The sequence below is a fragment of the Gymnogyps californianus genome, chromosome Z (assembly GCF_018139145.2).
Source record: "Gymnogyps californianus isolate 813 chromosome Z, ASM1813914v2, whole genome shotgun sequence".
Taxonomy (NCBI): domain Eukaryota; kingdom Metazoa; phylum Chordata; class Aves; order Accipitriformes; family Cathartidae; genus Gymnogyps; species Gymnogyps californianus.
The window spans coordinates 81,827,887-81,854,450 of NC_059500.1; the positions used below are offsets into that span (position 1 = coordinate 81,827,887).

The window sequence follows — 26,564 nt, forward strand, 5'->3', positions numbered from 1 at the left end:
AACAAGAGGACAGCGAGAAATAATTTACTGTGCGACGCCTACATTGATTCAGCAGCTGGTTTGACCTATTCTATCAGATTGCTGCTTTATGTACCCTTCTCTTTATAAAAAGCCCTTTCAAAGAAAAATCAGGTTCTCTCCAGTTTGACACCCGGCTGATAAGCAGCTGCTCTGGCTGAGCCCTCTTTCATGAAGCGCTCCACTTCTGCTGCAGGCAGCGGGGTGGAGGGTGCTCACCTCGGGGCAGGTTCAAGTGCTCACGGGCGGTTAAGACAGATGAAAACTGAGCCATCCCAGTAGCTTCAGAATCCACAGTTTAAAAGTGCATCTTCAGACTGACCTTTCCGAAGGCTGGGCAGCCCTGCTGACTCACAAACACTCTTAAGTCTTTTAATAAAGACAAAATTACAAATCACTACAGCAACCAAGAAGAGTCATTCCCCTTTGACGTTCGCTCAAAGACAAAAAAAAAAAACAAACAACCATAAATCCAAAACACAGCATAAACTTATGTGCAGCTCAGTCATGGTTCATTCATTTCTCCTATTTTCCTAAGAAAAACTGTATCTCCAGTCTTACTATTGCCTTTTCTCAAAAGCTTCTGCCATTTTAAAGTCCTAAATGCTCTTGGGCTGTATATGGCGCTTTGTAGCTATATTTAAATAAATTTGGAAAGCTCTTTTTTTTTTTTTTTTTTTAAGCCAGCATTTCCATTTGTGTAGGACTCAAATGGACTTCCACCTCTAAATAAGCAGATAAAAGGAAAGTACAATCCTAGCGCATCCTTCGGGGGGGGAAAAAAAGAAAAGGGTGCAAGAAATTCTATTTAAAGCCACTCGAAGGACTGTCTGAAAGCAAATGCACCCCATTCTTCAGGTCACTGAACAGAACATGCTGGAGCAGGCAGTGAATACGGGGGTTGCCATGTATGTTTAGGAACTAATTCCTTGATATTTATGTTTCGGCATGCAATGGACTGGTGACAGTCCTCCACACAGCAGCATGTGGGATTAGAAGTGTCTGCACGCATGTGCAGCGGGCACCGTCAGGAGCCTCCCCAGAGAAGAAATGAGCCTCATTTTGAAAAATGAGATGTTCTTTCCAAATCAGGTCAAGCCACTTCTTTTGTTCTTCCAACTGCAGAAACAGGTAAATCAGGAAAGGACACTTTAAAACAACAAAAAAGAGAAGTATTCTACATTCAGATAAGTTTATACTTCTGCCATAAAACCTTTAATAGCAAACGGGGGATTTTCAACACAGAACTTTGCCAAGGATCCCCACGACACACTGTCACCATTACACACAGTTGTACAGGACACTGGTCTATTTTACAATCTTATAACTATTTTCTTTGGAGATTTCCCACCACACCACCCCCCCCCCCCGTTCAATTTCCAGGAACAACTTTTGCACAGAAGCACAGTAAAACAAGTCTGTAAGGGACCTGACTCTGAAAGCTGGTGTTTCTAGCCCTCTATAGAGTATTTGCCAGTCAAACAACAACAAAAAAAGACTTGCTATTGAAAATCCTCCCACAAACATTTTGACATCTAAATCAAGTGTTTTGAATCTGCCTGGGAGCTAATCTGAATAATATGCTGCTTGCTTAGTTCACTCGGATGACAGTGTAGACACCAATTAAACGACTGCAGCCTTGACAGTGCCACCAAAATGAAGGGCTGTGAGCGAAAGCATGGGATTAGGTAATGAGCAACCCACGGCAGAATCCAACAGACCATAGAAAGCTTCACCCAACGAAGCTGCCTCGCCTGAAAGAAACGAAAATACAAAGGCTGCTTCCAAATCAAAGTCCGCAGTCTCTTTCCTCATTTACCCCGTTAAGTTAAAAGAACAATCAGGTTTGTGGTTGGTAGTGACATCATACCCCATGTGTAAGGCCTCATTTTCATCAAACAAGCTCTAGGTTATAGGACTATAAATACAAGGTTGCCTACAAGCCGTCAGTTCCTCACACCACAGTCTGCTGCCAGCGTGTCGGTGGCAATCTGCTTCCAAAACGTCGACGCTGGACTGTACACTAGCGGCAAGCTTCATTCTCCGTAAGCTTTGGGGTCAGAGGGTGCACACTGGAAGGGGTTATGTATTAACACGCGGTGCGGAGTTTCGTTTTCTGTAAGAAGACGGAGTTGAGTTGGCTTGGCTGGGGCATCTCCTTCAGCCGGAGTCCATAGTGAAGAGCTGGATGTCGTGCGGGTTCCAGTACAGGGCCACGGCGGAGTTGTAGACCAAGGACCAAACGTAGGGGATGAAGAACTCCTCGGGCTGCTCCTCCTCCACGTACTTGAACTTCAGCTCGGGGAACTTCTGCAACAAGAAACCAAAGTCCGCTGAGGGAAGTTTTGCATGTCTGTTTGCAAACACGCAGCCCACATAAACACTGAAGAAAGAGGTCTGCTGAAAAAAATAATGGAAGGAACTGAACCATTAGACCCGAAGGAAAATATTTACGGGATAAAGAGATCATTCATAATTTCTTCTTTGAACTGAATGCTACATTGGCATATTGTATACAACCCTTTTACTGTTGGTCACACTCAATTTGCCTGTTAACAAAGACTAAACATGTGAATCCTTTACAAAACACAAAGGTCTTGAGGAACACTCATTTTTAGCAGCCCCACAAAAGCCGCCTTGCTTGCGCACGGACAGACCTGTTTATTGCAGTTTTCCCTAAAAAGCATTTTGCTATTAATTGTACTCAGCTCCTTAGCAGTACAATCCTTTGGAAAGGCTGCAAGAATAAACACAGTCTGTGACATGTTTTCAGGAACCCAGTATTACGGCAAACTGACTTTTTCCACCTAAGTCTCAAAAACTTTATGTATGTACAAGTTTCCAGGAAAGAAATGCTCTTCCTCCAGGAAGCACGGTGGGCAGTGTGTCTAGGCTCCGTGGGTGGGCTCCTGGGGTCCAGGAGGCCACTTCCAGTTTTGCTACAGGTTCTTCTGCGGTTTTGGGTAGGTCATTACCTCTGTGCCTTGGCTTCCCCGTTGCCGAGGAGCACACTAATGGCATCGCTGTGGCAATTGGAGTGCAAAACCCTGCAAGCTCCTCAACTGCAACGCGTCACGCATCTATCCCACTTCAGCTTCTAAGGCTGTAACTACAAGACCTGTGCACGTAGACCTTATTGCCCATCCATGCAGATATCTCCCCCTCCTGGAAATTACAGGCTAGACAATATCATTTCCAAAAAAGCCCCGTTTTTCAATACCAGCTTTAAGCAAAGCACTTCCAGAATTAACACGCATCAGATGTGCTAGCCCAGCCCATCCTAACTGGATAGACACACTGAATCCTCAATTTTCCAGTTTTCTCTCATTTCTTCCCTTCCAAAGCAGCGTGTACACTGCAAACCCACTGCGTTCGCTCTCGGTAAGCGTGTGTTTTGGGGAAGAGCTGAGCCTACTTTTGTACTGTGCTCTTCAATCACTTTATCTACTTCTAAATGTTGCCTGTGTCAAGAGCTTGGCAGAGTCTCAGATAAAAGCCGCATTACAATGATCACTGGGGTAAGATAAAACATGACCCATTTTATTATTTATAAGGCTGTGGCTAAGACTAAGAATAAACTCTATGGTGTGACATGATCAGAACAAGCACGGCAATGGCTAAGAAGCCTCTTTGCCCATTAATAATGAAGGGATATCCTATCGTCCTTCTTGAGCTCCCAGTGTCCTCTTCCCTTGCATTAGGGTGCAAGACCCTTCTGGCTGGAACAGTCTCCTTTGAAGGGGCACTTCTTGGCCACTTGGCTTTCAGAGTTATTTATTTAACTTTTACACACCCAGGTTATTTGTATTCTTGGAGTCAGAAAACACGGAAACTATTCTACTCCTTCCTCGTGTTGCTGCTGTCGCTACAGCAGTTTGGTGCAAATACTGAGCATACAATTACACCAAGCCACAAAGGTGCCACCTGCGTTATGCTTTACGAGGAAGATGTCTCCGTGGACAGCTTCATTCAACCACAGGTGACAACGTGCCATCTCCTACACGTCTCCATGGACAGCTTTTTCGGCTTCACTCAACCACAGCCTTGGGTGACAACGTGCCATCTCCTCCATTGATGAAGACGACGGTGTCACCTTCCAGCATGCTCCAACGTTCCGGAGCTGCTGCGGTTTGGCTTATGTTGGGGTCAGGCCCTTCACCACAGCTCTACTTAGCTGGATGCCAATATTTAGCTTGGCAGGAACCATTTTGCCCATCGGTGTGGCTGTCAATATTGTACTTGATGACTTTGGAACATGTGGGGAGCTCATCCTTGTAACAATCAGGGAGGGAAGGAGGGCAGTATTGTTTCCAGCAGTATCATCTCTGTTTAAGGAACTAAGGCAGCTAAAAGATAAGGTTGTTAAAGGCACTTCCGCATCTAACTCCTGTTGAGTTCAAAGCCCAGAACCTCAAAGGTACATCAGCAAGTTTCATTTCCTGCGTCAGACATGCAGTTTGTGGTAGAGCAGCTCTCCCATAGCCCTTTTGTGCCCCTAAACCATTTTCTATCACCTCTCTACAACCTCTCTCCCCAAGTCTGTTTTGACCAGCCTGTTTAATCTTCCACATAATTTAGTTGCCTCACTCTTAAGTGTCTTGCACCTATACTCACCCCCAGCTCTAATATCCTGTCTTCTAGTCTCCCATCCCCAACTCCCTTCCACTGCACCTTCATGGTCTCTCTTTAGCATATCTTTCTATTTTATACTTGCCCAAGATTTCTTTTTTCTCATCAGCCCTGCGAGATCCTCCTTTGCATTAACATCCTCTATCCTTTCCCATCTCGGCTCCAAGTCCTCAAGCTGTGCCTGCCTTCCCCCTCTGCCGCCCCATCCCTCCTCTCAGGACACCACGATTCTTTTGGTAGGTTAAGCCTCACTCCAATCAAGCCCTCATGTAGATTTTAATTATTTTTTTTTTTTTTAAAAACTGATCTTCTACTCTGCTTATCCTCAGTGTAATCTTCCCCACTTCCCTCCTAAATGCTTCCTGACTTGTGGTCAGTGTAGACAGGAACATGTTCAGTTCAGCATCGCATCAGCAGAATGAATGGTTAAACCTCATGATTAAACCACTGCAACATTTCCTAGCAGAGAAAAGCCCTTACACAGCTGTCGTTCTTCACCCCAAAGGTGGCTGCACGCCAGTACTGCAGCCTGTAGTAGTCCTTTTGGGAGGGAAGGGGGAAAAAAGTGATTGAAGATGCTAATTTCAGTTGAATTAAAGACAGATAACTTTTTTCACCTTCAAGGTCACAGATTATAGCTACTGGATTTGCAAACACTCATGGCAGTAGTCTGGGACCATTCAGGACTCTCACGCAGCTTAACAAACATCTTTAGCTTTAAAACAGTAGGTAAAATTGTATTAGAAATTCCAATAGCTACATCTGAGATGCTCAGCTCTTACTATCCCATTATCTCTCAGCTGGAAGGACAGCATAAAATAAATCAGCTAGCATTCGTATTTTCAGGCAATAACAGTCATGCATCGATTTTATTATTAAGCCCTTCTTCAGACTGATCAATGTTGCCATCTATTGTGATCGTACTGTAGCAATTTAATAATCAATTTCAGATTAAAGACTATAACTCACTGCAATCAGCCTGGACCCTCTCACACTCAACATATGCCTTGAACAGTCTGCCGGTTTATCTTGGAAATGTAGACAAGGATAACGAGATTTTTAAGGAGAGATATAATACACATTGCCATTACATACACACAATTTCAAATGTACCTTTATAAAAAGAAGGTAAGTAACGGCAGAAGTGATGGATTTTTGGTGGTCCACCCGAACAGCGGACTCAGGATAGCTCAATGCACTGCTAACGAGACATGGAGAATTTGACTTCCAGGTCAGTAATTCAAACCCAGCTTCTTTAGATGACTGCACTGATCCATGGCTGTGTGATGGCCATGCTTTCTCATTCATTAACAACAAGAAATCCTAGAGGCTCAGCATGGAGGGAACTGCACCAGTGTCTATCTTGCAAGATTTACCAGCATGGCAGTCATCCACTGTTAGGATAAAAAACTACCCATACTGTTTCATTACTAGGGTATTCACTGAACACAAAATTTGTTAACATTCAAAATCATCAGATTTAAGTCACCTCAAAAAGTTTCTGACTTATCAGACTGACTTTAAAACAATTTATAACAGCAAGGGTTAAACACCACATAAAAAGATTGACCGATGCCATAAAGCTTTAGGACTTTTGATGGGTGATAGTTCAAGGGATGTTTAAATTCAGCTCTGTGCCGTTTATCTCCTGCACGCTCTGCTTCCAAATGACTGATCAGGAGCCTTCACCACGTGCTGCAGACAGACAGGAGATGACACCAAATGAATGTTTCAGGAGAGCTGTAAAACAACCAGGTCACAGGAGTCTCAGGGCACTCCCAGAAAACACCCCAGCCAGCGCTGGTGAGGGTTTTATCACGGTTAACAAAATTCCCAAAGTGGCACGTCAAAGCAGGAATGTAGAAAACCATTTTCGTCTGCTTTGCTGCTGTTGCGTCCAACTTAATCCTGGAAAGACATTTGCTCCCCAGCTGGTGACACCCAAATGAACCTGATTTTTAGCACTTTCTGAAAAGAGGGACCACTCTAAGGCATCTTAAATGGTAGTCTTAATAATAGAGGAAAAGTCTTGGCATGGGATAAATCATCCCTTTTTTTCCTTCACAGCCCTATTCGTTCAGCTGGACGGTGTCGAAAGATGTACAAGTACTTCGTTACCCGTTGGCTTCGCTATTTAAGTTTTTGAACTCATTGCCCTGGCATAAACGGGTCCAGCGGAGCCATTAGTTGCATTTCTCTCCAGTCATTACCAGAGGAGAGACAACCCCAACCTGAGACAGTACTTGAAAACTTCAGAGCTGGAGGTAACACTAGGATTTGAACTGCACAATTTAAATACAGACACCACTTATCAGCTCTGGTGAATCAACCTACCACAGCACCCTATCTTGTTTTCTTCTGCCAGACAAAGCAGAAGTCAGATTTAGTGGTTGGGACGAGGGTACAAACTAGACAGACCAAGAACTTTGCAGACTGTCTGCGCTGTCAATCATATGATTCGATGAAAAACCACAGGAAGTCCGATGAACAGATGCAGAACTGAACTGCAATAACTCCCCTACCGCAAAAGTTCAACAACATCGGGGTTTGTTGGGGTTTTGGTTTTTTTTTTTTCGCAGTTAACGATTAGGAAGATAGCATCACGGCCAGCCAACAGCACCTGGCACGGCTCCAGGCAACTCAGTGGCATTTGAGCTAGAAGACTTGAGCCATACATTAAATAAAAAATCCCCTTCCTTTCACAAATGAACCGTCGGAGCTGCTGTTAGGCTGCAGTGTCATGTCAGTGGATGATCTCCACTCAGATAACATAAACAAGGGCAGATGGAGCTGCTTTAAGAGCGACGGAGTGAAGCTATGTCTTTGCTTGTTCAGTGATCTAGATGCTTGACTGGATGAAAAGCAGCCCTCATCAAAGAAACGGGGCAGTCGCTGTGGAAAAGAAAGAAATCAAACAACTGGATTAACATAAAACTGGAGAATCCTTTTTTCCTCGAGTCCTCGGTTAGAAACACTGGTTTCTGAAACAGCAATCCAAGGCAAGTCAGTGTTTTCAAAAGCATGTGACTAGTTTAGGAGAAAAGTACCATTTCCAAAGGAGTCGGAACACATTCGAGAATCAAATTCACATTAACTTTCCATCAATCTGAAGCTTCACTGTCTTTCTGAAAATGGGATTTGTGTGCGTTTGAAAAGCTTACCATGAGTCTTGTTTGGTAACCTATTGACATGCTGGCAAATTATGTGTTTCATATTGCTTCGGCTAAATATAGTAGTACTGCCTGGGGAGCATCTGCAGGATTGGACCTTATTAGCAATATATATATAAACTGGCAAAGAAAAATAAAAAATAAAGAGCTCAGATTCAGCACCATATCAAGTCTTCATTACAGATGCCGTAACGAATATTTACCCCAGCAAGGTTTAGTCCTACAACATGCCTTGCACCAAACATACCAACCCGGAAGGAGTTTGGGCTGGGGAAGAACATTTACACTGGTCTGCAAAATCCACAACGCCACTTTGAGATCTGGTCCCCAAAATCCTAATCCGAGTCAAATCGATGGCTCGTGATCTTGAAAACAACTCAACAGTCATGCCTGGTACACTGTTCACGGTACAGATATACATGCACATATGTAAACATTGATATACTTCATTTTTATATAAATATAAGCATTTAAGTGCTTTGACAGAGCACAATTTATGGAAGAAAATTTCTCAGTACTTCTTCTAAGATAGTGATAGATTGAATTTTTTGCAATCATTTAATTCTTCCGGGGAGATAACGCTATTTCACCTTTCTCTGGTTCTCTCTGCATTTCGTTACAGTGCTTCTTTTAGACTGAAGACAGAAAGTCTATGTGGCTTTGGTGAAATATCTGTATAGGCTACACCACACCTGCCCGATATCATCTTTGTCTCCTTCGCGGGCTTGAAGCACAGACAGCCCAGCAGAAGATGATGGTGGGGAGATGAAGGAAGCAAACAGGAAATCTGCTAGACTAAGCACGAGCTGCACATCTTGTTCAAAGATCTGTGTAAGGAATAGGTGCAAATTCAAAGACGGAGAAGAAAACAGTGGCTCGAAGCGTGTCAGGAGGTTTTGAAAAAGAAATAGAAAACTCAAGATGATAAGAAGAGGTTCAAAACAACCTATGCACGGGCTAAATATCCCCAGTTTAAGCAATCACACGAGCTGTAGTAGAAAACAACGTTTTTCCCAGGGAGTAAAATTCAGTAAGTAACCCATACTCATCTAACGAGATACAATCTTCCCGGTCCAGAAGGGCAGGGAAGTTTATCTATAGAGAGACAACTCTTTTAGCAAGTTAGGATCACTGATGTGCGATTTCCGTTTTCAGATCGCTCAGAGTAAAGGTTTGCACCACTACAGCTACATGAAAATAAATGCTCAGGGAGCGAACAGCCAATTTGTGCTGCAAGATCTGAACTGCCACCAGAGAAGCAGGCGTGCCTCTAGTGAGAGTTCAGCAATTATAGTTTTTTTTTATAGAGTACTGAGAAGCCAGGTCAGTTTTGGAAAAATCAACCAAACAGCTGTGCCTAGATGTTTATTGGTAAAGAAACAATGATTTAAAGAAGTGAAGTATTTGCAGTAACCCTGCCAGGGCGCAAAGCTTTGCGGAGTATCACATTGCTAAAAAGAAAAGGATTGCATTTCTTTCTAGGATAGGCTGGCAAACACTGACAGCTTTCAAGTCCTTCTAGAGAGTCGGGGATGCACATACATACACACTTCTTTCTTTTTCTTACAGCTAGGAAATATTGCTGATAAATGTCAACAGCTCCAAATCGTGCCATAGAAATTATTTTCGTCTGCTTACCGAGTCGTTAATCTGTACAAACTCCAAAAGCACTGTATAAAAGCATAAATTTGAGTTTAGGATGAGGCCAGGTACCCACTTCAGGCTGCCCTGGGTACCCACCTCAGAAACATCTGACTCCGGGCTACTTCTAGACAGGACAGTAAATAAATTGGACCACTGGTCAGCAGCTTCTTCAGCAAACCTGGCTGAAAACGTGCCACCTGAAGAGCTGATCCAGAGAAAATCCCTGAAGTGGTTAGTTTGAGAAAACAAGGGGATCCCTGCTCAGCTTCGCGGATACCGCGTCTACCTGGAGAAATTTCAGAATGGGAAGAAAAGATTAAGAAGATGATGAAAGACTAAAGCAAGACTCACATATTATGCGCTGTTAAGCATCATCAACCTCTACATAACATTGTCAACCTCTACATAACGTGTATACAGTCACAATTCAAGGATTTACAGTTATAATTACAATTTGCTTGCCATGTCAGGATTGTTCTGGATACCGTGTTGTCTAGATGGATACACGTCTTTTCAGAACATTTCCAAGATGACAGCTCAACAGCCAGGAGCCAGACAGAGCTGGGACTTGCTGCCAGACCAGAGAGAGAGGGAACTGCAACAGGAACATTACAGCGACGTTTGCAACACTGCAGAAAATACAATATATGCTGGTTTTGCCAAATAATAAGAAAAAAAAGGACTAGAGACCAATCTATGTAATTACACTTTAAGCTTGAGTATGAAGGCACGATGTGTAGATGAGGTACCATCAACAAAAAAATAGAACTTTCATCCGCTTCAGGGCTTAACCTGAAAGAACAATAGTTCTTTGAAAATACAGAGGCTTTTTAGAAGAAAGAACATAGGCATGGGATCTGAGCAAAAAACGAATCACCTCAAAATGATGACAGGTAAAAATGAGGAATGTTTTTAAAACTGAAATAAAACTAACCAAGAAAAGATTTAAACACGTGGAATGAAGAAAGCTACTGGCCCAACTCACAAAAATGGTTCTAGTGCCTGACCTCGCTCGAGCATTCATGATCCTGTTACGTACACACAGCGACTACTCAGATAAATAAGTAAAATCCTTTGTGTGCTTTTGAATTTAGGGAATTAAAGCCTGAAAACCAGAATAATCCCTGGACCCATTTCTCAGTAGCATTAAAGGGCACCGCTGCACAAATGGGGATGAACCTATCAACTCAGAAAACTTTTATCGATATGAAGTGGATTTTTAAGTTGTCCTACCACGGGATTTGCAGAAAATGCACATTTCATAACAGCAGACCCTATTTTTACCAGTGCTGAGGAAGATGTAAATGAGTTTAAGCCCTGGCTTCCTGCGTTTCAGCTCGCAACCCATCCTTCTCTAGAATAACGTGCAAAGCTTTACACAGCAGTGAAAACCAGTATGTTTGCAGCAAACACGTTTCTTAAAACTGGAATGCGTTTAGAAATCACTCATTCACTGCCAACTTTATACAGAAGATTTGTATAGTTGCTAAGAAAAGGTTACATGATTAGGAGTAGATTTTGGACACTTTACTCTTCTACAACTCACAATTAAATCAATGGTGCTTTAGTAGTACCCTCAAAGAAGGGCTTGGACATCCAGGAATTTCCTAAGTCTCAGAATTAAACCCTGCAACCTTATAAAGACCTCCCAAAAGGCAAAATACCATTCTCCCCCCAAACAAAGCAGATTCAAGGCTGAATTTTTTCTTTCCAGAATTTTATGAAGGAGACAGTTCAAAATCTGCCACTTTCAAGTATGCAAAACGTAAACTTTAAACAAAGAAATTGGCTTTAATAACTCAGTTGGGAACCTCTCACTCACTTTTGCATCTTGTGTAAATCAAGGTGGGGGGGTGGGAAATATCAGCTCTTTGAAGGTCTTGAATTGGGCAAAAACTTAAGCTGTCCTAAATCCTTATCTGTACTGTTTGGATCACTCTGCCAAAGACAGAAAATATTAAGCTCAGCAAGCAAGTGAAGGCAGGGGAGGATCAGTTATGCAGTCAACCAGCAGATCTGTGAGAAGCTGAGATGCTTGGTCCCTCCAGAGAAAGCTCATGGTGCCTTCAGAGCCCCAGCATCACCTGGTCAGTGGGGAAACCCTTATATAAAACAAAAAGGGCTTTTGATGGGTCAGGACTTGCCAAAGATCAAAAGAATCCCTCCCATACAATTTGATTATTTGCAACAGCATGGAGGAACTCAAAGGAGGGTAAAATAGGGGTGAAAAAGGCAAAGTCTCCTCTTGGAGATATCATAGATGAGAAGAGAAGCCTGCTAGGTGAAGACAGCAGAGAAGAATTAACTCGTGTATCTGGGCTACAAAATCTGCTCCAGCTTCTGGATAAAAATTACAGATCTGTGTCCCCTTCATCAACCTTTTTTTAAAACAAAAACAATACAATAAATGCCAACCACTATTCCAGTTGTCACATCAGAGACAACTATCTGCCATTTATTTTCTGAAAAGTGAGTTGCATGCTTTTGGTCTAATTGATATAATTTATTAAACATTAACAATAAAGAAAAACTCACCTGAAAAGTTTTAAAAGGGCCTATGAAGCATATGAACAATGGAAGGTCTGGCGAAAATAATCCTGCTGAATAATGAATGCATACTAATATGTGTAGCTATATGCTCAAAGACAGGGCGAATCTACTCTACACAAATCTTAGAGCCAACTATATATTTTAGATTTCCAGCAGCGAGTGCTGCTGTTTAAGTCACAGCAGCTGTTCTGATTTTGATAGCAGACTAATCTAAAATACGAGGAATGTTGTTTATCGTGGAAATGCTTTGCGCTCCAGATAAGATCACCGACGATTGCTCCACCTAGCCTAACGCACCATCCCATCGTCCTAAAAGAAACCCCAGATAAACCTCTCACTGCTGCCCGACCTCTTCTACTCCCACCAAAAACCCAGCGGCTGTGCAAATAAAACTCCTGCCATGGTGTGCGTCATGCAAACAGCAACGCAAAATGAGCACAAGTTGTTTGCTACAAGCATGGCAATGAAGGAAACCATTAAACTTCAAGAACATGACCCACGTTTTTGTGTTTTGGTAAGGCACCAGAGCAAGCACTCTGCCTTGCTGCAAGAGGGACTCGCCTCAAGAACCCTGTCCGGACAATGTACAAATTCTGACCCAGTAATATGTAAATATTACCCTTTTCTCACTTTTTCATAGGAACTGTCATGCCCAGGGTTAGATTTTTCTTCCCCCACCCTGGGAAAGGAGCTGGAGATTTCACCGTCCGTCTTTACAGACGCAGTCCCACCTTGCGCTTGCTGGTGGAGTTGGTGACCACCTAGGAAGTCTCTAGCGCTGATCTCCCTGCTCTTCAGGATCCAAGATGGGAAGGGACTGAAGCATGCTGACAGCATAAACCACACTAATTTCATAGTTAAAGGATTTTTCCTCTTGGAAACTACCTATATGAGCCCTCTCTGCTGCCCTAATACAGTCTTGGGATTATCCAGTTGAAGCAGAGAGGCAGACGATCGAGAGGTCGAAATGCTGTTTTCACCCGCCTGTTGCTTTCAACCCAAATTCAGAGCTACTACAATGTCACAGTTGTTTGTTTTCTCATTTAGTTGCGTAGAACATATTCCCCCAACACAAAAGGTGGCAGGAGAAGAGCAGAGTGATTCAGTTTGCATATTTTTCCAGTGATGAGGTCCCAGACATGCTTTCACTGGAAATTGGTGCAATGCTGCAGCAGCATCCAAAACATCCCACCAAGCCAAAAAGAACATTCCTTTGGACAACTGGGACCAAGCTCCTCTCAGTTATCACCGTACAGGGGTCCAAAACACCGCCTAGACTTTGGCTTTGTGCATCAACCAGGGAAATGAGACCCCTCTCCCCGCTGAGTTTAACACCTTCGATTTGCCTCGCGGAGGCTGACATTTACAACACATTTCCTCGCGCGGAGGGCTCCTTGCGGCTCGTTTTACGAGGTCTGACTTTTACATAACAGCAGCCACAAAGACGAAGCCCGAGCCGACATCCTCCTCCGGTCCCTCCCACCCAGCACGGCGGCGGGGCGGCACGCCAAGCCCAAACATCCTTCCCCTCCCCGCGAGCGCCCGTGGAGGAAGACCTCCTTTTGATTTTGTACTTTTTAATCTGAGAGAGCCAGGCCTGTAAATATTACAAAAAATGATAACAATGACTTGAGAACAGAGACAGACTCGCTGTCACCAACTGTTAACTCTCAGATCAGGCCAGCCTAGGAAGTGGACCCTTATCTGCCTGAGGTTCAGGACATGCTGACTAACACCTCTATTGAGCCTGCAGACCTTTGGCTCCCTAATCTCCCCGAACTGGAAAATGTACACCCCGACGGACATACTCCCTTCTTAAGTATTTCAAGCCTCAGCAAACAGACAAATCGTGCCGTGAGATGAGCAGCGCTGCCCCGCTACATGCAGGAAATCCAATTTATTTGTCTTGAGGAGCGAAACGTGAAATGACAGTAAAACTTCTCCAGCCGTAGCACGCGGTGCCAGACTGCAGCCTTATCTCTGCTGGGACCGCGAGCCGAGGAATCGGTGCCAAATGTGGACGTTTACACTCTTTATTTTGCGGATGTGGACTTCACAGTTGGTTTTTTTTTTATTTACCCTAATGCTGAGAGTCCTGTGAAGACAGACCCAAGCCAGGGGGGTTTAAGTTGACCTCAACATATAACCAGGGTGCTTTTTCTTAAATGGATTTTTAGGTTGTTCGTTCCATTCTATATTCTATTCTATTCATGAAGGACATGAAGGTTGTGATAGCACGTTCAAATTAGCTACTGGAAACAAGCCTTTATCAATGATAGAGGCAAGTAGTGTGAAGGAGGGAGAAATGGATAGCTACTAATGAGTAGGACAAGGATTCCTTCAAGGTGGAGGACATCTTTATGAGTCTTGAAGCTGGGCAACTGCATCTCCTTGACCAGCTAAGTATGGGGACTCAGGAGCTGACTGCATCCAAAAAGTGATCTGTATGCTTGGTGTCCTCCTGGAGAGTGCTAGTTTTTAAACTGGTGGCTCCTATAGTGAAACTGCTTTTTTTTGAATGCAAACAATCACCTCAATCTGAAAAGGGGCCTCAAGTGAGCTGCTCTTTCAATAATGCATGAAAATTACTTGTGTTTTCTGTTTTACTACGCTTTAGATGCAGTATTTCCAGATTTGTTTGCCTTCACTGACCTTAACTGTATTCAGACCTCCTACTCTGCTAAAGACTGTCTTTAGGACATGAATCAAACTGTTCTAGAGAACACCCCGCCTCAGGCTTGGGAATTTAAAAAGTCATTTATTCATAAATGTTATTATGTCCCTTTGTTATCGAACACGTCTGCCCCCTTCCTCCCTGTGCGTTCAGGTCAAGATTGTTTACCCTGGTGACAACAATCAGTCTTTGCTGGTCTTAGCACAGGAGGACGCAAAACCTGATGGGACAGATAAGCACGAGGAATTCAAATAAAGTTTTGCTGCCTGACTCTGAGCTCAGAGCTACAGGCCCCACTTGAATCTCACGGGTCTCACATTAAGGACTACACGTAAGTTTAAGGGCTGTGCTCTTCTCCCACTCTACTCCGTAGATGCAAAATTTCCTGCTCTATTTTGGAGTTGCCAGTTGCTCATACCATCTAGCAGACCTTCCTTCAGTGAGCTATCTGATATAAGCCTCTGGTTTCCTATCTGTACAAACCAAACCTTGCTGGCGTTTTTGATACCTAACATGTGGCGGCAAAGGAAGGGAAATCTTCCTCCTGGAGCTTCTGGATGCTGCCGCAGCGTTATCAAGCTGGGAAGTTCTCACCCCACCGCTATACTGTCGGTCCTCAAGCCGAACTCAGCTCACGAGCCACAGGTTGATTGCTCTCCCCATAGTTTAAACATCTTTTGTGACAAAGAACTAGTATAGATTACCTAGCTAGCATGCAAGGAGGAAATGCAATGTATGTCCTGCAGCACTCCCTGTCTCTCCTCATCTCCCGTGCTCTAAGAGCCCATGGTGGCTGAAAACACTTAGCACCTACCTGAAGTGCTAGTATGGTCATTAAGCGCAAGGAGAAAAGTTGGGTAGAAGAGAGTATAGTAGGGTTTATCAGGGTAAGGAGTCAACACGAGAACATGGTCAAGAAAAATCACTCTTTTTTTGCAAGCTCAACAGATTGTGGGTTGGGAGTTACAACCTTAGGAACCATAAACCCAGCCTAAATCCACACGGATTCAAGATTCAATGCAATCATCTGATACTACATAACAAATACAGCTACAGGAAAGGCACGGCGACCTAAACCAGCTGCCCTCTAAATCCTAACAGCAGAGTCCTCAGCAGCGATGCTGATATACATGAGAAATCCCCTGCTCGGCCAAGAAAAAGCCATCTACATCACTAATCATCCTAAGCAGGAACAAACAGCCTGTAAATCAACCGGAGAGAAGCATTGCAACTTGTACCAAAGGTTGTGACAAAATTAAACTCAGTATGGGAATGCAGTTGAGGCACCCATCAGCTGACAAAGTACATTTCTTCCTCATTCTCACTTCTTGGTGTAGTTGCTGTAAACATTCAAGACATTTCTCTGATTTATGCATTTAATTAAAAGATATCTATAACATTCATGCTGTTTACATTTAACTCAACGCTGCAATGAAAGCTCTAATTTTGTCTGGGATTTATATTCTGTACTCAAATTTATTTTGATTCCTTGATTTAAACATACACACAGAAGTGAAAATGTGTCAAATCATGAAAATGGAAAAGATTATACTCCATTATCTAGTTCATCTGTCAACCAGGGCAGAAATCTTCTGAGGACTGTTTTTCTCAATCTGCCACATGTTATGGAAACTTAATTTAAAAGACTAATTCAGAAAAGACAGCTAAACCTTAAAAGTGGAAGAGCAATTGGACCGGTATAATTGGAAGTTAGTTACATGATTTTTCCTCCCTCTATCTTGTACTCAGTTGTTCATAACTCGCCAAATCTTGCACCTTCTGGGATAAAATTGTTGGCCTCTGCCACAATATTTTATATTTTTTTTAAAAAAAGAGATTAATCCTTTTTTTTTTAATGGAATGAGAAAAAAAAATGTGGGGGTTTTTTTAATCAAAGTAATAAATTCATTTCAAATGCAACTTTTTTTCCTTTCCAGCTACCCTGCCTACACTGAAGGTTTGCAGTAGAAAACGAACACATGGGTTGGAAATAGCTCTCAACTGAGGAGAGAGAAAAAAAAAAAAAAAGTCAGAGCATTTCAGCGTAATTTTACTTCGCTTTGACCAAAGTTGCAAGATATTTGGAAACAACACGTCATGCACATGCACTGCATTTGGCACTGGACTTTTCATTAGACTCACAACATATGCAACTAAGTAAGGGAAGGCTGCACAACACATGCGAAGCAGATTTAGTCACAGCGAAAAACGTAATAAAAGTATAGGGTGGCTTTCTAGGGTATGGAGGAGGGAAACTTGGGAAATGTTATTTAGCTTGAGCAAATGTATAGCTCTTAAGTTAATAGGGGATGGGCTCTGGCTCGGAGCCCTCCTGTAAGATGTACTGGACGGGGAGTTATGGGCTGCTCATGAGCGCTGGGCTCCTGCCAGGCTGCTGCGAAGCCAGCAAAGCTCTGCAGCTCTGGGCAGGGAAGCTCCTCTGTGCTCTCTTTCAAAAAATGGGATCATCCTTGAAGGCTAACAGAGTTCAAACTCTGCGGCAGGCGAGCGGTTAGCAGAATGGAAGTAGCTTTGCGAAACGTACACACGCAAAACGTTGTTTACCAGTGTCAGAGATCTGTTACTGTGGGGAGCGACTTGGAAAGTCTCACACTGCTTTCCCATCCTCTCATTTCTCCAGTGCTTTCTGTCTGCCTTATATTTTATATGTCTTTCTTGTAGTAGCTTCCTTAAACCAAAGAAATCAACCAATTTAATGTAGCTGGTGACAAACAATCAGATACACAAAGATAGACTGTTTCATGTTAGAATCTGTAACGTTTAAATTCTTCTGCTCAAAGTCTCTACATGTGCCCTTCCTTCCTATAGAGAATGACCCTATCTTTCTATACGCCACTGAAAAATTAAATTTAGGGAATATTTTTTATTTTTAAGTTGCACAGCTAAATCAAAGTAGATGCATTGACAGGCAACGCAGCTTCTCAAGAGCTCACATGGAAACATTGGATTCTGTTGCTACGCTCACTTCCAGTCTCGTTGGGTATTATTTCACAGTGCAATGAAAGGCCAAGACCAGACTTCAGTTGTGCCTAAAGAAATATTTGATTGATCTCTTTTGGCAATCCACGCTCCTTTTAGTGACTGGAGTTTGTATGTCATCTCCTGACCCTTCCCCTCCACAAAGTTTGCAGAGCACCTGACATCAGGCCCCACATTTATCACCGCCGGCAATGCCTTGTGCAAGGATGCTCCGCCATCTGGAGAACGGCAGCAGGAAGGCAAACATTCCTCATCCTGGGTGACAGTAGGAAAACGCCACCACTTACCACTTTTTTCTCCTCCAAAACAATATTCCTAACAGCGATGGTTCCTGCTCATCACTGCAAAACAGCCGCCTTCTGGGTAAGAACTGGTTGGGGCATCTTTCACCGGACATGAAATGAAGATGCTGAAGGGCCTCTCTCATGCTGACTGTGTCACCAGCAGAGCACAACCAGACTCTTCTGATTCAAGGAAGGAGAAGATCGTTGCAATGGACTTCCCTTGTGTCCATTACAGAAATATTTTTCTGCTCCCTACAGGATGCATAAAGAATTACATATTTATTTCTCAAGATTCGTATTTAGACACCTGGATATTTTCATACAACAGCAATTTTTATCTGTCACTCTATTTCAGGAGAAAAGGCAAATGTTAACTGTTAGTTAAGAGGTAACCAGCCTCCACAAGAATACCACTGCTGCTTCTTCATTATCATTTGTTATACTTTCCTTCATACTCCCTTCCTCGTTTTTATGACCGGGGGTGAAAGGATGCTAACGAAACCCTTAGCAAATGCTGAACAGCCAATTCTGTGCTCCTATCAGTGCTGCTCTTTCCCAGGCTACATGTCGAACAGCTCTTTCAACCCGTGGTTTTGGTTTTTTTATTTTTTTGTTATGAACTTTAATCACAAACACGAATAAACAACTTTCTTATTACCTGGCCACATGATGCATTTGAAAATCCTGATAACTAACCCTCCACCTTCTCCTGTTCTGCCCAGACCCCAGCTCTGCTCCTGCTCAGGTTCAAAGGAATCCTTAACTTTACAACAGCGATAGTTTCCCGATGGCCTAATCCTGGGTCAGAAAGAAAAAAAAAAACCCCAAACCCTTTAATAACCGTTGTTATAGGACACTATTCCATCTTCTAAAGCTGCTGCATGTAACTGCATGAATTCTCATCTGTTGTCTTAATGGGAAGCAGTTAATTACAATCCACAAGCTGCCACAGGCAAGGCTGAGACATTAATCAGCTCGGCTGGGTACGGGGCTATAACTGCAGTTACAGTTCTGCGTAGCAGTGAAGGGACTAAACCCGGGTGACGGCAAAGTGAAGACAACCACAGGAGAAACACACTGGGGAACAGCAAAACTCTTGCACTGCTGCTCACCCTTGCTCTTAGAAGGGTTTATTTTCCCTTTTACATTTTTCTTGGTTTGAAGAATTAGTCTCAGAATCACTAACAATACGTATTCTTGTGTTAATATTATTATATTTGCTTTTATGCAATTAAATTGTTATTATTACGTATTACATTTCTCCTGCCTGGGTAGAGAGGACCTTGTCATCGGAACATTTTCAGTTTATTCTCAAAACTGGTTTTGGATAACCAAAACACTGTCCAGACTTCTGTGGAAGGCTGACCTGCGTAACAATATTATTGAATAGCTCTTCTGAAGTAGCTATGGTAACTCCAGAATAAGGTGATTTCATTCCAGTATAATTGTTCAGCTTTGTGAAGAAAGCAATTACCCTGGAATGAAGTGACTGAATCCAGAATGCAGCTTCCAGAAGGTAACTGGAAGACTTTTCAAGGGTGGAGGGGACAGACGTTAAGCCTCCATGTAAATATTAGTCTCCATGTAGACAACAGCTTGGGAATAGGAGTGTCCTGTGCTAGCCCACCCTTCGTCTTCATCTTGGCCAATGCACCTCATTCCTGAACTGCAGAATCACTGTTACTCAAGTCACTCACCCAAGGCACCACCCTCCCAAGCTACCTTGTCTTGTTTTGCAATACCCAGCTCTTGCTGCATTCCTTCATCCCTGGATGAAATTTGCTTCTCTGGATGCCAGTAAGATAAACAAAGCCCTCTGTATGAACAGGATGCATCTTTCCTAGAGAACCGTGATCAAACTACGAGTAGGAGGTAAAGGAGATAATAAAAATACATAAAATATTGGATTTAAAAACCACATAATCCTGAAGCCGACGAAAGCCTCACCAGTGCTTCTGAAAACCCTACATGTAAGGTTTTCCTACATTATATTTGCATTTATACAATTCACTTATTATTATTACCTATTACTCCAAATTAGTCTATTTTCAGCCAGTCTTTTATCTTGTAGGTCTTAAAGAAAATTAAAATCTTATGCAAGGCTTGAAGAAAGAAACTGGATTAAACTGTTTGGAGCTTCCCCTGATGATAGTAATGGTCCTTTTGAGACCATGACAAGTTCACCGATTTTTCAACATATAAAGCAAGCATGGATTTGAGTGTCAGAGCCACTCTGGCCTTGACGATCATCAATAGTCTCTCGTCAATAGACATGAGGGATCTCCAAGCGCGCACAGACCTTAGCAATCTTCTGGCTTCCCTGGTTCAGAATGGAAAGGACCAATGTTCTGAGATTCTCAGTAGCATATATATGGTACGCTATTGTAAAACGTCTGGGTTTTTTCAAGGAAAATCATATTTATACTACTAAACCACAATTTTTTTTAAAAGCAAGGAATGCTACATTTGTAATATTTTTAAGTTAACTTCAGCTGCAGACAGAGCTTTGAAAGCATCTGATTTTTACCAGTCCCAGTTATGTCAGCAATGAGGCCAAGTCATCTCCTTATCTTCTTCTGCAACGGCTTAGCCTTGGAGGACGCAGGCTGTGAAGGGGGTCCCTCGCTGGCATCAGCCACACGCTGATCCTGCGACACCAGCTGAGTCTCAGCGAGTGGTAGCTGAGACTGACATGGCGCTTTCATAGGTTGCAGACAAGCTGTTTTCAGCAACTTTTTGTTTACGGACAAAGGATCCAAAATTGGAACAAAGTTAAATGAGCTAAGGGAGCTCGAAATATTTTCACGGTGATCCATTCTTAACAAAAAGGAGAAAGAGCTCTGATATAATAAAGTGCAAAAATTCTCTTTACAGGATCTTCGTATAAGAAGCAATGAAATTAAGTAAGGCTGTATTACTTGCTACTGCTATCAATTAATGCAGCAACCACTTCCAGACATAATAATTACCATATGTGCACTGTGCTTTACCTCTGGGCTTATTAATTTCATACACAGGAGGTTACAACTATTGATTGCATTAAAACCTATTGATATGTTACAATAGAAATGCTCCCGCTGCAACGCATCATTGCACAAACTGAAATGATTCGAGCGATATAGAAACAGCCATCTGCACCCATCAGCGGACAACTTGCTAAGGGTCATTTCTCCATCCCCTCTTAAACACACAAACACAGGATTGCAACAGGAGAACGGCAGCAGTTAGCTCAGCTGCTTAGGGACAAAAAGCATAGGGTCTTAAGAGACAGATGTTGACCACTGGATAAATGCAAAATCACTAGGAGTACCTATCAATATAAAGAAATGAATTAAAAAAAAAAAAAAAGGCTCTTATTTCTCACTGCAATCTGCCCCACTGAGAATTTGCTCACGTAGAAGCAATTGCCACCCAGCGCTACCCTACCAACTTCAGAGCAGCCTGAAGTTTGGTGAGTCTCAGAAAAATAGGCATTTGGATTTTTAAAAGTGCGTTCGATTTTTGACGTTTGCTGAAAACTTGATATGTAATGAAAGATAATGACATCCAAATAGCATCTAAAAAAGGCGGTGGCTGCGTTGGCATAAGACAACTGGGATTCTAACTACATGCAAACACAGCAATACATTCAGAAACAACTGCACCTTGGTTGCACTTGGTTTTTTTGCTGTCATCCTATCTGCAACATTAAAGATACATTTCTATTCAATTCCGCTTCAGCTTCTATAAATTATACAACCTGCTTTAAAACAACAAAACACTGTTTGTATTTTTAATAAATCTTAATTTTCCCTCTTCTACTTTAGACGACACATTTCAAGCAAGACAACACTGAATTCAGTAGGCAAATCTCACATTAAAATAATTCAACTGTCCTAAAATAATTCAACTGTCCTAAAATAATTCAACTGTCCTAAAACAATATTTATAAAGACAGTGGCAACCGTGATGCAAAGGAACAAATGTAACAGGCAAAATTCTCGAGTTCGCTGCATTGGTAGTACATTCACGTACTGTGAAAGCGTGTCGGCAATTTTTAGAAACCTTTAAAAGTTAGAAGGAACCTGGCTTTTTTTCAGCAAAACCAATAAAAACAAGTACCAAGCACAAAGAGTTAATGCGTTCTTCCTACTTCTGAAAGCAGGAACGAACCCGATTTCGTCAGTGAGGTTTGGCAACGTGCGAAATCCTGTAACCAATTTCATTTCCTGATAAATGAACGGTCCGCAGGGGAAAGTCAGCCAGAGGCTTTGGGAACTGTCGAGAGCTCAGACATGACCGAGAGGCTCCTGGAAGGAGCCAGACTGTCTCTTTGCTTATCGCCGCCCAGCCAAACGGCACCATCCGAACGCCGGCGCTGCCAGACTCCATTGCGAGCCGGAGCTGCGGCGCGATGCGATAGCGCTTCACCAACACGTGGGTTCCCCTGAAAAAATAAACCAGCTCCAGCACACGTCTTATATTAACCGGGCTGAAAACACATGGTTGTATAAAAGAGGCGTTGGGATGCAACTTGTAACCGTCTGCATTGTTTATGTGTTTTAAAGCCAAGTGCTAGGAGTGACTTGGTATTCTGGAGTTTAGAATCTGCCCCCCCCGCCCTTCCAGCAGGAAAAAGCCAAATACAGAAGGATAAATCATTCATTATTGGATAGATTTTGGCATTAGTGAGACTGCGGAGGATGCATTTTCAATAGGAACTATAGGCTGCGTCGCGTGGAAAGCCGAACGTCACTCTCAGTTTTAAACTATAAATCGATTTTTTAAAAAAGTTATCCCCATAAATGTGACTGATAGTCTTACTGAATCTCAACAGTAAATATCAGCTCTAATTGCGAAATGACAAATGTACCTCAAGACAAGCTCAGCTGTGAGTTTCTGATCTATCTGAATGCCACCTTTTCATACAGAGTTAACCTGAATGTTTGTTCGCTTTTATATTATTACAAATTGATTCACAACTCCAACATTTTTACAGGAAAATCAAGTAGCTTGACACACAGAGATTTGAACTTTTAAAAGTCTAAAGTTTGAGCTTGTAAAAAAAAAAAATATTGCCAGTTTGATGACCCCTGAAGGGAAGATAAAAGGAAAAAAAAATAGCTCAAATAATAACTTCAGGCCCTTCATTACCAAAATCCTGGGTAACTTTTCAAGTGGCTTGCAGGCTTATAATAGCAACAACGTCTGCAATTGATTAGCTACCCCAGCACAACCAGATGTCACAGTGACAGGGAGAAAGTACCGTTGGTTCTAGAGTTTACTGGGAAGCAGAACATCATTTCACTGAAAAACAAAATATCTACAAAGGAAGTTGGGGAAGCTAAAGAAATACTATATTTGTTCTCAACCGAAGTGTCTGAATTCAGTTTTATTGCATCTTCTAGTTCTCTGGAAAGCCTGGCATAAATGCTTTCTTGCTCCCAAGGAAAATGCTGCTCACTTGACTCAGTCTGCCCTTTGTCACACCACCACCACTCATTGCTTTGTTGGGATCTTTGATGCGTTCTGCTCAAGACTGTGACAAACACAAGCTAATATCAAAAAAGACCGTTCTCTGTGTTAACTATCTACCCAGGTTTGTAAAGAAGGTACATGGCCTTGGAGGAATACCAGAGCACGACTCCAGACACAGCAAGGTCCATGCTTAGAGCAAACAAACTCAGGAGCCCCATCCCCACTGCTCCTTCCATGACTTTACTCATGTTATTTAATGCACGCTTTAGCCCCCAAATGAGAGAAGCAATGAGAATACCCGAAAGGGACATGAAGAGGATCAGTTCTTCTTTCAGAAGATTTATTTAGGTATTTAAAGAGGTATTTAAATACGTCATATTAACAATACTGCTGCCTTTGAAAGTATCATTGATACTTTTTGGGCTACTGCTATGCTTTTACCAAATATCGCGACGACTCCACGCGCATCATTGCAGAGTGAGCAAGAAACGCCACGGCAGGAAAACAAGCAGTCTACTTTCTTCTCTCTTCAGGCTGCGGCATTAGAATGGGGGACAATACTTCAGGGTATGATATACCGTAGACTGGTTGACATAAGCAAAAACCGGCACTGTAATACTAGTATTCATGTACTACTTCTAAGACAAGCAGTCAAAGCACATTGAAGGGATTTAGCCATCAGTGTCTTACTTCAATTATAACCTGTATAAGAGAAATTCCTCGTTGAATAGTTCACATTTTACCATCCATTTCAACATGGGAGCTTGCAAAAGCCGAATGGATTTGGTGTGGGTAACCAAGACTCACTCCCAGCTCCTTCAAGCTGATCGTTCACCAGTTAACAGGGCTCTACCTCCATCTCTCCTGCTCCTTCAGCTGCTTCTCTCAAGCCACTTCAACCAAGTTGGCTGAAGCTCAGAAGCTCACAGATTCATTTTTGCTGCTCTGTTCGCACGCAGCATAGGAAGAAACACAAAGATCTCATGCTGTGAGATCTTCACCTGACTGCTGACCACCGTGGGCATGACTGCCTTGCAAAGGCATGGACAGCTTTGCTTGGTAGCCCTTTGAACTACTGCAGATGTAGGCGATGGGGCTGCTCTCCTTACACCTACAATGATGCAATACAAAAAACCAGTCCTATACTGTCCTTCAAAGCAACACAGGAGACACAAAGCCAGGACACATCTTCTCAATTTTCTGAGCTACTGCTCAATCAATTTGACTCCAGCAAACAGCAGCCAGGGAAACGAGGGAGGAAGGGGATAGAGAAAAGTGAAGCATAGTCCCTCTTCCCTCCTAATTAACACCAGTCAGCCAGAGCCACATACTCCCCACCATACGATAGGCAAAGTCCGAGGCACCTGCCCCATGTCCTGCTCCCATCGTGCCTGGTAGCATCTCATAAGCGTGAAGACACGGCTTGAAAACCTTAAGACTGTTGTAACCAACAGCAAAACTCTCCAGTGAGAGCAGGATTTTTCCCATGGATCTCTGAAGCGTTAGGATATAGCAATGAATGTTTCAGTGACTAGGAAGAAAACAAGGTTGAAGTTCTCCGTTTATTCTTCATCTGTGAAGAAAAGCTTTATACAGTGCTCTCTCCAAGTTGAAAGCATGATTATTATTTTCTGTTCAAAGAGATTTTGGCTCCTTTACAGTAAAAAACTGATATTACATGAGAAACAGTTTAAAGATCAGAGATCCAAGAGTTTGCTAATGCATATTTTCCTATGCTGATGCTGCAATGTTTATATTACTCTTCAATAAGGAGGTGTCAGAAAAGCATTAGTATGTTTTTAACTGTGTGCCAGGCAGACAAGCAAAATAAAATAGCTGGTTTTTTTTTTTTCTTTGTTCTAGTCAACAATGCCAAAAGTTACTGTTTATTTTTCTCCACCCCCATGGAAGAATTTATAACCACTGAAGTAAACTAAAGTTAAAAAGCTGTTTTTAATTCCAAAATTGACTGACAGCTGCTATGTAAAAGCAAACCTAATTTGTCTGGGTTCTCAGGAGCCTTCACATTTGAAAAATTAAGTTTCCTGAAGCCATTTGAGGGGTGGGAGGTTTTTTTTGGTCCCTTCCCTTCCCCCTTATGCTAAAAAAATAATTTAAAAAATGTGATTCTGTGTCATTTTTACATTCAGAAGACAACTGGGGAGAGGTGGAGAGCACATCCCCTTTTTCGAATAGCCTTGAGAGTAACCTACAAATATGGTATCGGTTACAGCGTTAGCTAACTCTCTTTGGGAGCGCCAAAGACAGGTTGTGAATGCCACGGTACGCACCACCGCTGTTACACCTGGCAATATTCAAACAGATAATATACTCAGCTGTAACTATGACCTTATGTGCAAAAGGACTCGTCTTACACCACACCAAAGAAAACCAAATCTTGACATGTATGACACTCAAAATCCATGCAAACACTTACTGGAATGGTAACTGTACGAAGAGTTCTGGTTGGTTTTTTACTTAAAAATATTAAAGCAAACTTTGAAAAATAAATAAATACGCTTTATAAGTGACTCACCACCACTACCAGACTATGCCAACTTTTCAAACGTCTTGAGTCCAGCAATATGAAGCCCCATGGATCGCAAGTTTCAAGTCAAACTGCATTTCAAAGGACTGCAGTATAATTTATTTCACTTTCCCTAAAGCTTCTAAGTTAACCGATTTCTTCTATTTTATGAGAAGGATGCTTCTGAAAATGAAGTGGTGTTAGTATTCAATCCAACTCATCAACTGTATTTGCATTACACATAGCTACAAACAAGTCTCTCTAAAGACTGCTGAAACCCACTTCTAACCATGGAACAAAAGGAATCACCACATTTCAAAGACTTTGAATCCACAGATGCTAAAGCTAATTTACTTCGGCCCTTGGCTTCTTCGGTGTTAAAAAAAATAACCAGGCATAGAAGAAAAATGTTTGAACAAGCATAAAGGTTGCAATTTTGCTTAAAAATATACACGGCCTTCACTGCAAAATTTGTTACCATGCTACATATTCTAACTAGCTACTCAAGTCTACATCCTACTAAGGAAGCATTTCTGTGGATTATCATATTAACATTCCAAAGTGACGGTGGTATTCATTTCTGAACTACAGCTCCAAAGTTTTGGTTCCCT

The 26,564-nt window shown here is 42.4% G+C and overlaps 1 protein-coding gene across 2 annotated transcripts in view; it reads right to left on the bottom strand.

Annotated features, from left to right (window-relative positions):
* Positions 1 to 1,389: 1,389 nt before the first annotated feature.
* The window catches only part of DYM (dymeclin), a 221,218-nt gene continuing 196,043 nt past the window's right edge, over positions 1,390 to 26,564 (bottom strand). For both annotated transcript variants that reach the window (XM_050912965.1, XM_050912964.1), the window contains one exon: positions 1,390 to 2,328. In XM_050912965.1, coding sequence (XP_050768922.1) covers positions 2,179 to 2,328 — 150 coding nt within the window. In that variant the 3' untranslated portion in view covers positions 1,390 to 2,178. The remainder of the gene's footprint in view (positions 2,329 to 26,564) is intronic.